This window comes from Osmerus mordax, chromosome 2 (assembly GCF_038355195.1).
Source record: "Osmerus mordax isolate fOsmMor3 chromosome 2, fOsmMor3.pri, whole genome shotgun sequence".
NCBI lineage: Eukaryota > Metazoa > Chordata > Actinopteri > Osmeriformes > Osmeridae > Osmerus > Osmerus mordax.
The window spans coordinates 1,739,714-1,753,970 of record NC_090051.1 but is presented as its reverse complement, the minus strand read 5'-3'; the positions used below and the strand labels follow the sequence as shown (position 1 = coordinate 1,753,970).

Below are 14,257 nucleotides of genomic sequence, written 5' to 3'. Positions count from 1 at the left end.
CATTACCAGCTTTGCACTGGTTTCATTTTATTTAGCTGTTTTATATTGAAATGAACTGGTACTGTTTTAAGGAGGTATCAATCTTCAGCCGATGATGTGACGCAGCTTGGCATTCAAGTCTTTTTCCTTAGTAAGCATGTCGTTGCTGTGCTCTTTAAAGGCTTCAAAATCCTACAAAAACAAGGGTATACAGCACTGAGCATGTTTCCTCTGTAGTGACATGGTATAAAATCAGTCCGTTTCTCCACCCTTGAACCAACCTTTCTGAGCTGGTTACACGTTTGAACAGACTGATCCAGTCGTTGCTGGAGAGCCTTCACTTTGAGATTTGCTGTCACGGAAGCTGCCTCCCTTTCAAACCTTGATGGGAGAGAATTTGACCTTAGAAATGTACGTCCCAATACCTTTTTTACCTCCACTGTTATTGTTAATGCTAACCGCTTCTCTGCTGCCACCCTGCCGCTCTCCTCCTCCTTCCTCCTAGCCTCCACCAGCAGGACCTCTTCCTGTTTGTCCTGCAAGGAAATCAATTTAACAAAATGTTGAACTTCACAGTATCTGTTAGTGGTAGTTATTCTAGAGCGTTGTGGATAATATTACCTGTATCTGTTAGTGGTAGTTATTCTGGAGCGTTGTGGATAATATTACCTGTATCTGTTAGTGGTAGTTATTCTAGAGCGTTGTGGATAATATTACCTGTATCTGTTAGTGGTAGTTATTCTGGAGCGTTCTCGATAATATTACCTGTATCTGTTAGCGGTAGTTATTCTAGAGCGTTGTGGATAATATTACCTGTATCTGTTAGTGGTAGTTATTCTGGAGCGTTGTGGATAATATTACCTGTATCTGTTAGTGGTAGTTATTCTAGAGCGTTGTGGATAATATTACCTGTATCTGTTAGTGGTAGTTATTCTAGAGCGTTGTGGATAATATTACCTGTATCTGTTAGTGGAAGTTATTCTAGAGCGTTGTGAATAATTTTACCTGAATCTGTTAGTGGTAGTTATTCTAGAGCGTTGTGGATAATATTACCTGTATCTGCTTTCCTCTTTGTATGGATAAATTCAGTAATGTGTCCTTCTCCTTCACTAGGCTTTCTACTGTTTCTTTCATCTCCGTCTCTTTCAAAGAGTAAGTCTCTCTTGCCTTTTGAAGTTGTTGGTTTAATTCTGACGGATAAAAGCACCATCAAAGTTTATGGACATGAGTGCATTAATCTAATAATTTAAATCAAATGTTATTTGCATAGTCACTGATCTTGTCAGATTCACCTGTGCACATATCTGCCGCATCAGTTAGCTGTCTTTGCACGTCACGTAACTGGTTAGACAAAGATGTCTCCTTTGACTGATGACGTCCTGTAAGTTCCTGATGGGTTGCCTGAATGCCATCACATGTGTCCCTGTAGTGTAATCATTACTCATTAAATATGCATATTGACAGTGGAGCTAATTTAGTAGAAAACACATTGTGGTAGATATAGAACACTTAAAATTTGAATAGTCAAATAATCTCTGGTGTAAAAATATGTTTCCTTACTGATACTTGTTTTGAAGAATTCTGTGCTCCTCAACAAGTGTGTGCATGTCTGTTGTGAGCTTCAGAATAACTGCCTCTTTTTCTTCTAACTCTTGAGAGAAAAGTGTATTGTTCTCCTCTCGAATTTGTTCGTTTTCCTGTCTAAGTTTGGTGTTTTGTGTTTTATACTCGTCCTTAAAAATAATCATGGCTTGATGATTACTTGCCAAATCCATGAATCTTTTCTCTAAGTAGGACGACTTCTTTCTTTCACCCTCAAGCTCTGCATATACATCTGCTCTATGGGCTTCCAACTCTGAATTTATACTTTCTAGAGCCTGACATCGACATAGCATCTCGTCAGCTCGTTGTTTCAAAATACAGATTAAACTTGACTGCTCATCTATCCTGGAGCGCAGCATCCCTGCCTCACTCTTGTCATCTTTGGAAAGACACCGGAGTTTCTCCAATGCCCTGTGCACATCTTCCACGTCCTGCGGAAGAGGATAAGGATGACAGATATCCTAAATTGAAACGCATTAGTCTACGTGATTGATCAATATGGTTCATACTGGTAGGCAAATGTTATACAAATGACCATCAATAGTTTATCGTTTATAACAAAAGCTTACTATAGTCAAGCTAGCTAGCTACAGTGCAGGTAGTAGCCTCTGCTACTGTACCAGACAGTTGATCAAATTGACTAGGAATTTTAGTATACCTGTTTAGTGTCAGTAAGCTTCGTTTTCAGATCTTTGGAACTTCTTTGAGGTGATGCCATACCGAAAGCCTAAAAAGTGACTCAAAACGGCTGTTTAGTAGCCTTCAACTCGTCCTTTGTTATGTCCCACTGAGAGTGCAACAAAGTTTCAGCTGTTGCTATTGGCAACTGTTTGTAGGATTGCATGAATGCGATGTTTTTTTCGTTCCACAACAAAAACGTATAGATGAAATCAGTTTAGAAGCTGCTAATACACCCAAAACAATGTTGTACACGCCTATGTAATTTATATTTTATATTCTTAAATTAGCGATAGAAAGCAACGGTGGCTCACAACGGGGTGTACTATTTAACCTCTAATCCGTCGCGTGGTGGGGCTGTCGTGCTACTATTGAGCTGTTGCTAGCCTACTTTTCAACTCATCATTTTATTCATTAGCCCATGTGAGGAGCATGTGTATCATTGACATTCAGATTTCTACCTGTCTATGTGACCGATGCCTTGAATACAACTGTAAGATTTGTGGCAATTAGGTAGGCCTAGACTAATTTGCCAAACATATTTAGATAAAAGATCAATCGTTTTACACAAAGGTTGGCCTAAGTAGGCTACAGTATACAAAACAATGGCTAATCTATCTCTAAAGTGCTAAACTCGAAAGATGCGTAGACTAATTCGGGGCATGGGATACTTTACTTCTCCCCTGACTGTCGTACTGAGTCTTGACTCCAGTGCAATCCCGTACCGTCACCAAGGTCACCCCGAAGCTGAATAACATTGTGTCAGAACTAAGTGCAACAAGTGGAGCTATATAAATACAAGTCACAACTCCTTAACAATTTATTTCCCAAAGTTGCTGAATGATGTAGCGTTCCAACCGTTCTATCCGGCTTACATCCCACGTTTTAAACTCACGCAACACATGATGACCAATGTTAGGTAGCCTTACATGGTTCAGGGGGACAGGGGACGGACGGACATAGTTTGAATATCTCTTTTTAAAGGGAATTTTTGTCAGAATATTTTATGGAATCTTAATTTGAATATGATAATTGTGTTCTTATAGAAATAGACACAGCCTTTATGTGTACGTTGAAGCTGCTCTGCACTTATTTTGTCCCCCATTAAGTAGGCTATATTATTGTAGCACTCAACGCGATGTCAAATCACGCGCAGATGAGACAGCCTGGGCAATGGAATGGCATTATGCAGATTCCAGGGCTGGAGGTTTAAGGGTTTTTATCCGGAGGGCCGGGCTAGGGGAGCGTCCTGTCTAGGGCTTTGTAAACGCCCCTTTTCATCAACTTGCGGGACAAGAGAGAGAGAGGCGAGCGCTGGCATCCCAGTCCCCAGAGAACCTTCATCTGCCCGGCTTCAAACGGAGCTGGACGGACCGGCCGGGACCCAGCAACAGAATGTGGAGAACACTGCCAATAAAACTTCTCCTTATATTTATTTTGTGTTTTATCCGGTGCCAGTCTCAAGGTAAGGCCAGCAGGTTTACATGTATTTATTTAATGGCCTCTAGCCAGTTTGATTCACTGTGAACCAACAAAGTTGTAGTGATTCCATCCCATTGATGGAAAGCACTTGTTGCACTTCAGAATAGAAAGTTGACTGACACAAGGAAGATACTCTTTCATAATTTCATTATTTTTGAGAATCTTTTTTTATCTATTGATTTGAATTTCCAAACAACCATCCAATTTGAAATCTAGAAATTAGATACACCAGATGGCCATTGGATACATTGTTATGGTTCAAGACACTTGTGTTCCCCTTGGTGCCTCAGTAAACTGTTGTGTGAAATTATCCCTATTTATTTAAAGCAGTTTTTTAAAATCAAAGTCGACTGTAATGTATTTTCAAAGGTTTAGTACAAAAGCCTTCCACAGACAGATTGGAAGTTCTCCTGGAGAACTTTTGCCTGAGCTTTGCCGTTGCTAGGTAACAGGAGGAAGCATGTGACTTCCAGACAATCTGTGCGGACTGCAAGCTACTGGTAGAAACCTTATTTAGGACAATGTAACAGTTTGACGAGCGAGACATGTTAAATGAAAAATTATTTGATACCATCTTAATAAGTACAACTCTTTGATTCAATTACTTCTGTAGTTTTTTTTTAACCAGCCTATATGCTGGTTAAATTAGTGTCTTTCACATTGGTGTAGCCTCCAGAGCCTACTGCTCAAATTGTAATCTGCTTTCCTTTTGCCCAACCCTTAGTATGTAAGCTCCTTAGTGTGAATCAAGCAACTAATTACGCTGCAGCTGCTGCTGAAAGCAACCATTTCTACATAAGTAACAACAGGCGTGCGTGTAAACAACAAGGGGAAAGTCTTCACCCAGTAGTCATCTGGCCGCCTCTTCACTAGAATATTTTTACTTTCCTATCTAACCACCTCCTGAGTTGGCTGACTCGCATTCCAGGACAAAAGAAAACAATCTTAATTTATAATCTGATGCTGTATTGTGTTTGTCACTTGTTCTTACTTTAACTGGAGTGGCAGGGAGTTTCCACAGTTTCAAGCCAGGGCTTTCTTGAGTGTAATTGCTTTATTATTTAATAGCAGGTGTTTCTCATTGGAGAATCAGGCCTACCTTTGATACAAGTTACTGAACTGGGATGTGTCGGCCTATATCGCTACAATGGATTTAAACATTCAGGCTACAGACCACGTTTGAGATTATAACAGAAAAAGAGACATTTGGACATTCTGCTCTGACTTGGGGCAGTTTGCATCCAGCTAAGGGACATGGTTCTTGTTGATCTCCTCAGAAATGTGAAGCAGGAATGGTTGATTTAATCCAGATTTATTCACCCTGCGTTTGAGAGGAAATGACCAAAAGAGCCTTGATGCAGTCAGACAGGTTACTTTCTTTAATCCATTGAGCCTAATTTCCGTTGGGTCCTCTAGAGTATGGGTTCACGCACATTTTTGCTTCGTCAAGGTTTTTCAAAGGTAGTGTAGTTCAACTAGCTGACTGTTTAATGTGTGACTTCAATGTCAAGTTGTCAATGTGTTGATATGTTGCAGAGTGCCTGCGTTGGCACAAATAGCTAATGCAACACGGTTTCAGGTGATTAACGGTTAATAAGTCATACTACTAAGGTCCTGTATGGAGAACCCTTCTCATGGTTAGTTGACCATCTCTTGTTTATGTGCAATTATAAATATTCAAAACACATTTTCTGCTGACCAATTATTTGAATATTTGAAAAGAATGTGTTTTTTTACCATAATCATTAGCAAACAACAGTTAATAACAGGTTATGTTAAAACCATAGCTAGGCCTGATTGGCACACACAGTGCAATGACACACTGCGTTATACTGGCACTTTTCTGAAGACGATGATAATATATTAGGAAATGGTAGTGCATCAATTTAATCACTGTCCAACAACACATAACATCAGTGCTGTTACAGTATTGTCCTGTAAGTATACAAACAATCTCCCTGTCATTTCAAAACACAGTTTTTCCTGAATACTTAGATTGAGCCTCATATATTGGGCTATGAGTTCAAGTTTGTAATGACACAAGAACACTTGTATATTGGTCCTGAAATTTCACCCGGCACCAAAACCTCTGGGCTGCACGTGCATGCTAAACCTTACACATGCTGGAGACTTTTTCCGGTGTAAATCCTTAAGCAACTCACTGTATTAGAAACAGGAACAGAAGTTAACACAGTTGGCACAAACAGAGGCCTCTAATCCTTTCCCTTCATGCAGAACCCTCCGCCTATGTTCTAGAATCCTCCACCTATGTTCTAGAATCCGCCGCCTATGTTCTAGAATCCTCCGCCTATGTTCTAGAACCCTCCGCCTATGTTGCAGTACCCTCCGCCTATGTTCTAGAACCCTCTGCCTATGTTCTACATTTACATGTTCTAGAACCCTCTGCTTATTTTCCAGACTACTGTGATGAAGAGGGTGCAGAGTTTAGGCTAACTAAACGCTCCTGGTGTACTGGAGTGGCAGCCTGTGTTATAATGAGATATAGAGTCAAGAAAGTTATTATTATTTATTATATTTTTTTTTACTGTGCTCCGTTAGTGTAGAACATCAAGTCAATTAATTCCAGTCCATGATATCTGAATTATATATAGTTTTTGCATGATTCTTTTATTTAACTATGGGTTATAAGTAAGGCTTCATTCATCACGCCTTGGCTTCTTTTGTACTCATGCCAATACCAAACTCCCTTGGGCTTTCTCTGTTTTGTGTGTAGCGCTGAGAGCCAAAGTCAGTTGTTTGGCAATTGACTGCATTCTGCTGCATTGATTTCCATATGAAATGGGCAGCAGCACTTCGCTGTGACAGCATGGATGGATCCAGCGCGCACCACGCTGCCAGACATTTTCTCCGCACACATTGAAAGAGCGCGAGGGGACGCAGCGAAACAAGGCAGTATTGATGAAAGACGGAACATGTCTCTCAGGGGCCCCAGATGATTAGAAAGAGATGTTTTGGGGGCGAGGGGGGGAGGGGGGGGGGGGGCAGACGTTTTGTGTGTGTGTGTGTGGAGGGGGTGGTGTTGAGGGTGGGGGGTTGGGATGGTGTAGGTGACTTCTCTTGTTGACTCTTGTTGTTTTTGGAGGAAGCTTGACCGTATTGTGCTTTGCGCTGTCCACCTCCACCGTGCCTTCTGCGCGGTGACACCTCCACCATGCCTTCTGCGCGGTGACACCTCCACCGTGCCTTCTGCGCGGTGACACTTCCAGTTATGAGGTTGCAGCCCTGCTGGCTCGGCTCCTTTGTGGGGTCCCAGTGGGGTCTGGGGGCATTGGGGAGGCTTCATTCTAATGAAAATTCCTCTGCTGCTCCTCTTTGTTTGTGGTGGTAGGCTGTCCTCCTCTTCCTCCCAGGAGAGGGTGGGCTTCTCCCTGCTGTGGGTTTAAGTTGGCTAATTAGAAAAGACTTGGTGAGGGAGAGGGGGGGAGAAGAAACACGGCAAACTAAAGAAAACAGGCAAAACAAAGACACGAACGAAAAAAAGGACCAATCCTAGAATACCACTTTCTTAACAGCAGCTTTGCATCATTTAAGGCCCTCTGCTCCTAACTGTTTCCTTGTAACAGTGATTAGCACGGTTAAATGAGATCTATTTTGATCTTTGTCAGGAAGAAAAAACAATTTAAGGATTAAGACATAGTTACAAAGAGGATGATTTCATTGAATGTAAGAACAAGCTCAACACAAGATCGTACTGTTGAGAAGTCCACTCTGGTCTGCCAGTCACCTTTCCCAGAATTGATACTGTCAGGAAACACTGGCTCCATTTGAAGGTCCCAGAGGATTGGTTTCCTTTTGGCGAACGCTTTAAGTTGTTAACCCTAAAGAGCAGTATTAACAGGCTGTGCTTGTGACCATCTCTCAATGCTATAGAGTGTCTGAACAGTGACCCTACTTTCACTTCTCTGTCCCACACGGTGCTTCTTCTTGTGTGGTCATTTTTCCCTTATGAAAATGTTTAGGTTGGTCAATACAGTTTTCTTTCATACGAAAACTGATGTACTTTGACTTGTGAGTGCCCTCAGACTGCGGACGTACTGAGAGATGTCCTGGGGATCTGAGATGTCTCAGGGGTGTCGCTGTGCCCAGGACTGTGCCCAGGACTCGGCTGTGATACTGTATGCTCTGATTGTCCTACCTGCCATGTTACAGATGATGCTGCAGCCTCCAGGGATCGCTGACTCGCAACAAAGACTGCCTTTGAGCTGACGGGGGGGAGCAATTTTATCATTAGTAAACTGAGCAGGAAAAAGTTTTGCCTCCCAATTGGCTGCTGAAGGAGTCAAATATGAAGCCCATTTGGCTGGCGTGGTTTGAAAGTGGTTGGTGGTGGTGTGGGCTAATTAATCTGAGACGAGACGTCATGATACGAGAAGGCCCTCGTAACGCTTTTAGTGCAGTAGCACGGGCTTCGACCCCACTACTCAAGTGGAAGTGATCCGTCTTTAAAGAGCACATTACATAAAGGAGATGATAAACCGCTGACTCTCATACAACGAGCTGTCTGCTCACACTGCATCAGTCAAACGAATGGGGGTTGAGGTTTTTTCAGCCAACTCTTATTTTCTTTCTGTGTGTGATGAAGGGCAAGAGTGAATCATCTCTTTGCTTTTGCCTTTGCTTGTGTTCTGTGATCGTCACGCTAAACATTGTTTCGAAGCACACTTAGACACCAACACGCCACAGTAACAACCGCGATTAAGCTCACAACTGACCCTGTTCTTGACATATCCTTATCGTGTGAGTTGCTCCAACACAACTGGAATTTGAGGTAATTTTGTTGTGATGTGGGAGATCGTAGCGTGGGAGGGTGGCTGATAGGTACCGCCGATCCTAGATGCAACAAAGAGTAAGAGGCTGTTCCAAGTACAGTACTGTCTGTCAGTTACAGTTTTAGGCATTGATACCTTTGATTTACATGATGGCTAAATCATATGAATTCATTTGGCTTTTTATACGTTAATGTTAATGTTATGTTAGCATTTTAACTATGTGGAAGTGTTTACATTTGAGTTGCACTGACAGGTGGTTGTAGATTTATTACAATGTGTGATTGAATGTAATTAAGAATTTAAAGAAATCAGGCCTACGAATTTGGTTCATTATTTGGGTTCAGTGTCTCCTGTTTGCTTAGGAGCTGAGAAGTTGGCTCAGTGTAAAAAAACAAACAACCTGTCTCATCCCCTGCACATGTTTGACCAAGAAGGGAGGGAGTGTAAAGGTAGCGGATAAGACCACCAACCCCAGGCATGCACCACCAACCACCACCTCACTTCTCCCTCAGCAAAGAATTTGGGTTTCAGGGTTTACGGTACCACCCGGTACCACTATTTATCCCAATTACATTACTGACAAGGAACCGCATGCACCATAAATCAGGTTGTCAGAGAGAGACAATCAGAATTGCGCATTCCTGTATGGTACGCGTCTGACAGAACGCTCTGCCACTGAACTATGCTGCTCCCGTCGATATCTCCTGGAGCCCGTCGGAGAAGGTGGAGTGGTGGTACCTTATCTCCTGAGATGCCACTCAGTTACAAGATCAAAAGGAGGCTTGGGATGAGTGCGCTGTTGTGTAACTGTCTGGGAGGATGGCAGGCCCACTCATTCCCGAGGCCTGTCGATGCTGTTAACACCACTCTCCATCAGTACGAGACATTCCCTAATACGCCTCAGTGTTTTGATTAAAGAAGAGGTCTTTGTGTCTATTTATTGACTGTGTTTGTGAAGGATGGCTGGGAAGAAATGTTTATTATGGGATTCATGAACAGATTAGAAATTAAATAACCTTGGGTTAAAGTTATGTGATTATTATTATATTATTATTATTATTATTAAACAACATTTTGTGTTTGGCTTGAAGGATGTGAATCGTATCAGTTTCGTTGTGGGACAGGACATTGTATCCCAGACAACTGGCGCTGCGATGGAACGTCCGACTGCACAGACGACTCAGATGAAAGTGACTGTGGTGAGTTCTCTAACCTAGATGACTCAGATGAAAGTGACTGGTGAGTTCTCTAACCTAGATGACTCAGATGAAAGTGACTGTGGTGAGTTCTCTAACCTAGATGACTCACCTGTAGTGTCAGGGGCTGGGATTTGATCCAAACGCTAATCATTTAGTCATAATGCAGATACTTTTATCCAAAGGGATGCACAAATAACACACATTCACAGGGCTTATATGACGCCTTAGGTGGATAGAAACAATGTAATCACCTCTATTCTGGGAGAAAAAATCAATCTTCCTTTTTTTATTTTTCTGACAGGGGCACCAAGAAGCCCGTCAGAGTAGATACTAAGTGATGATCTGTGTGACGTTCTGTGTGATATTCTGTGTGATATTCTGTGTGTGTTCTGTGTGTGTTCTGTGTGTGTTACGAGGAGTGGTGGGGTAGGACCCAAGCGCAGGAGTAGGCAGACATGGCGTCAAACAAAGGGTTTAATTTCTCAAAACAGGAACAGACAGGGTACTCACGATGACAAGGGTAAGGACAAGACAAAGAAGGGACACAAAACAGGATCCAAATATACAGAACCAAACAAGACACAGGTGAACATGATAAGACTAACGAGAACTGAAACCACTCAACGAGACACAGGTGAAGACAATGACAGGCACAGGGAAACACGAGGGCAGGGCAAAACCAAAAACAGGGGGGCAAGGCTTTGGCCGTGACACTGTGCGTGTTGTGTGTGTGTTGTGTGTGTGTTGTGTGTGTGTGTTGTGTGTGTGTTGTGTGTGTGTTGTGTGTTTGTGTGTTGTGTGTGTGTTGTGTGTGTTCTGTGTGATATTATGTGCGATGTTCTGTGTGATATTGTGTTTTGTTCTGTGTGATATTCTGTGTGATGTTCTGTGTGATGATCTGTATGATGATCTGTGTGTGTTCTCAGGTCATGTGACATGTGACGGGAGTCACTTCCAGTGTCTGAGTGATGGAGAGTGCATCCCAGTCGTGTGGCTGTGTGACGACGAGGAGGACTGCGAGGACGGCTCTGACGAGCGACATCACTGCCGTGAGTTCCCTCTCACCTCCCCCCTCCTGTTTCACCCCCCAGGATCGGTGCAGTCGGCCCCCCACCGTTAGACGTGTTTCATGTGGGGTATGAATTCACGAGTGTGTCCCAAATGTCAAGTTAAAGATCAAACATCAGAGAGAAATGGGAAAACCTTTGACACTTGTGGCTGTTTCTCGCTAATCTCCCTCCAGCTGGACGGACGTGCACCAGCGGGCAGTTCAGCTGCAGCAGTGGAGCCTGTATCCCGGGAGAGTTCAGGTGTGACCGGCTCCCTGACTGCTCCGACGGCTCTGACGAGAGAGACTGCCGTAAGACACCCCCCCCACACCCTCCCCCCCCCACACACACACCCTCCCCCCCCCACACACACACCCTCCCCCCCACACACACACCCTCCCCCCCCCACACACACACCCTCCCCCCCACACACACATCCTCCCCCCCCACACACACACCCTCCTCCCCACACACACACCCTCCCCCCCAACACACTCCAGCGTGGCTCACCTTCTTTGCTGCAGGCTCCCGTGGCATTTTAATCAATTTGTTAAGATTAAGAGGCTCGTTGACTGACAGAACGGGCCACAATATGCTTCTTGTTGTCAGAGGTTGATTGCGGATTCCTTGGTGGATTAGTCAAGCTGAAGTTCAGCTGCTATTCCATTATTGTGCCGACATGGGGGAGTCACAGCGCATTACGGTAATCGCACAATGGCAGCAAGAATGCTGTAGGTGCTAGTGGGGTTAATGGGAAACCTTAGTCTTTTATCCTCCTCATTAGCCTTTGACAAGCCTGTGTCTGGTGTGTGCTGCCAGTGTAGACCTCACGAGTGATCTCTGGGGCTGGCAGTTGGGCCACACTCTGATCTCAAGGTGGGAAAGCCAAAGGTATATTTTACATGTGACCCAAAAGGTTCAAGGAGTTAGATTCATGACACAGTTAATGAGATGAAACGTGCTCTGCACCCAGCAATAGGGCTGCTTCAATGGTTACCTTGAAGAGCCCACGGTTTACTGTGGCGCATACTTTAGTCTGTAATATAGTCAGCCTGCTAGACGTGTCTGATCCTTGGCTGTTATCTGTGTCCCTGTCCCCAGACTACCCTGACTGTTCAGCGCTGAGGTGTGCTAATGGCGCATGTTACAACCAGAGTCAGCGTTGTGACCAGTCGCTTGATTGTCGTGATGGATCCGATGAGGCTAATTGCAGTAAGTGTCCGGTGAACTCTTGACAGTGACGCACAAAACTCACTCCGTGCTTCAAAACACTGAGGAGGAGGGGAGCTTGAAGGTGTGTGGTCTTTCTCCAGCACAACACTGCAGCGCCGGCCTTTTCCAGTGTCGCAACGGAGAGTGTGTCCCTCAGCGCTACGTCTGCGACCATGACGACGACTGCGGGGACAGGAGCGACGAGCAGAACTGCAGTACGGAGCTTGGCCCAACTCTCCTTTTACCCTCATCCTCCCTCCCTCCCCTCCCTCTCATCCTCCCTCTCATCCTCCCTCCCTCCCTCCCTCCCTCCCTCCCTCCCTCCCTCCCTCCCTCCCTCCCTCCCTCCCTCCCTCCCTCCCTCCCTCCCTCCCTCCCTCCCTCCCTCCCTCCCTCCCTCCCTCCCTCCCTCTCTCCCCTCACTCCCATCCTCCCCTCCCTCCCTCCCTCCCTCCCTCCCCTCATCCCTTTCTCCCACCTCTTCTCCTTATCTCTCAGCCCCTCGAAGGCAACTCTCATCTGAACCCTTTCATACAATGATTCTTCCCCTTCCCCCTGCCTTGCTCTGAGCGTCTCCGCGTGCTGCTGTCGTCCCTGCAGCCTACCCCACCTGCCGAGGGAGCTACTTCACCTGCCCCAGCGGCCGCTGCATCCACCAGGTCTGGCTTTGTGACGGCGAGGACGACTGCGAAGACAACGCTGATGAAAAAGGCTGTGGTATGGATCCCTCCGACTGTCTGGACGCTTCTCTGCCCCCAGAGGGCAGAGCCGGGGGCAGCCAAGAGCTGCAGAGCAGGGACCAGAGCTGCCCCCCTCCTCACGCAGAGTAGGGCCCAGAGCTGCCCCCCTCCTCACACAGAGCAGGGCCCAGAGCTGCCCCCCTCCTCACGGAGAGCAGGGCCCAGAGCTGCCCCCCTCCTCACGCAGAGCAGGGCCCAGAGCTGCCCCCCTCCTCACGCAGAGCAGGGCCCAGCCGCCAGGAGGAAACGTGCGGCTGTCGTAGCAGAGCTCCTCTTGAATGAGGGAGCAACGCAGCTCTGTGAACCCGGTTCACCTCCAGTCTCCATGGTTGGTCGGGGTTAGCCGGGCGCAATGCTTGTGCCCCTTTAAGTGTGTTATTCAAATGCCTCTTTGTGGCACAAGATTGTTCAGCCCTCCAAAGGGCTTTTGAATTCCTCCAGGCTGCTGTGAAGAGTGTGTGTTTTTAGAAGATGGGCTGTAGAAGCCCTCACCACTCCCATGTGACCCTCTCAAAGCTCAGCCCCCCCTTGGAGATTTAAAGGGACCGTTCCACCCCCCCCAGACAATGAAGTCTGAGTCGCCCTGCCCTTGAGTTCAGCTGAACATTCCTCCGGAGATAAGGCTGCCCTGTCCCAGCTGCATACCTCACACATTGTGTCTGCTTTGTCAAACCCACTATTGTGACATGTGTCAAACTCCTTTTTTGGAATTCTCTTATTGCTTTCTCTGCTTCTGGGCGAGAGACCCCCGAATGCAGCTCTCCCTCTCTCTGGGCGAGAGACCCTGATTGCAGCTCTCCCTCCTGTTGTGTGTAGATAATGTCCCACGTGAGTGCTACCCTGGAGAGTGGCCGTGCCCGTCCTCAGGACTGTGTATCCCCATGCTGCAGCTGTGTGACGGGGTGAACCACTGCCCTAGGGGGGGGGACGAGACCAACACCACCGCTGGACGCAACTGCAGTTAGTAACACACACACACACACACACACACACACACACACACACACACACACACACACACACACACACACACACACACACACACACACACACACACACACACACACGGAGTGGTGGGGTAGGACCCAAGCGCAGGAGAGTAGGTAGACATGGCGGTTTAATTTCTCAAAACAGGAACAGACAGGGTACTCACAATGACAAGGGTAAGGACAAGACAAAGACGGGACACAAAACAGGATCCAAATATACAGAACCAAACAAGACACGGGCGAACATGATAAGACTAACGAGAACTGAAACCACTCAACGAGACACAGGTGAAGACAATAGGTGTGTTCGACTTCATGCAGCACCGGCGGCTGCAGGCGGCTGTCGGCGCCGCCGGTGCTGCATGACACACCTAATGACAGACACAGGGAAACACTAGGGCAGGGCAAAACCAAACACAAGGGGAGACGGCTGTGGCCGTGCCATAAACACACACTCACTCACACACACAGACACACACACACACACGGAGTGGTGGGGTAGGACCCAAGCGCAGGAGAGTAGGCAGACATGGCGGT

The 14,257-nt window shown here is 45.9% G+C and overlaps 2 protein-coding genes across 2 annotated transcripts in view; one reads left to right on the top strand and one right to left on the bottom strand.

The window, feature by feature from the left end:
- Positions 1–84: 84 nt before the first annotated feature.
- On the bottom strand, positions 85–2,299 carry zgc:172182 (coiled-coil domain-containing protein 89). Its single transcript, XM_067253201.1, has 7 exons — positions 2,240–2,299; positions 1,540–2,012; positions 1,272–1,402; positions 1,033–1,169; positions 439–515; positions 261–360; positions 85–171 (listed from the first exon to the last, which is right to left on the bottom strand). The coding sequence occupies exons 1-7, from the start codon at positions 2,297–2,299 to the stop codon at positions 85–87; spliced, it is 1,065 nt and encodes a 354-aa protein (XP_067109302.1).
- Positions 2,300–3,654: 1,355 nt separating this feature from the next.
- Positions 3,655–14,257, top strand: part of lrp2a (low density lipoprotein receptor-related protein 2a) — a 63,508-nt gene continuing 52,905 nt past the window's right edge. The window contains exons 1-8 of the mRNA XM_067253239.1: positions 3,655–3,724; positions 9,623–9,730; positions 10,657–10,779; positions 10,974–11,090; positions 11,881–11,991; positions 12,093–12,206; positions 12,592–12,708; positions 13,548–13,691. Coding sequence (XP_067109340.1) covers positions 3,655–3,724; positions 9,623–9,730; positions 10,657–10,779; positions 10,974–11,090; positions 11,881–11,991; positions 12,093–12,206; positions 12,592–12,708; positions 13,548–13,691 — 904 coding nt within the window. The remainder of the gene's footprint in view (positions 3,725–9,622; positions 9,731–10,656; positions 10,780–10,973; positions 11,091–11,880; positions 11,992–12,092; positions 12,207–12,591; positions 12,709–13,547; positions 13,692–14,257) is intronic.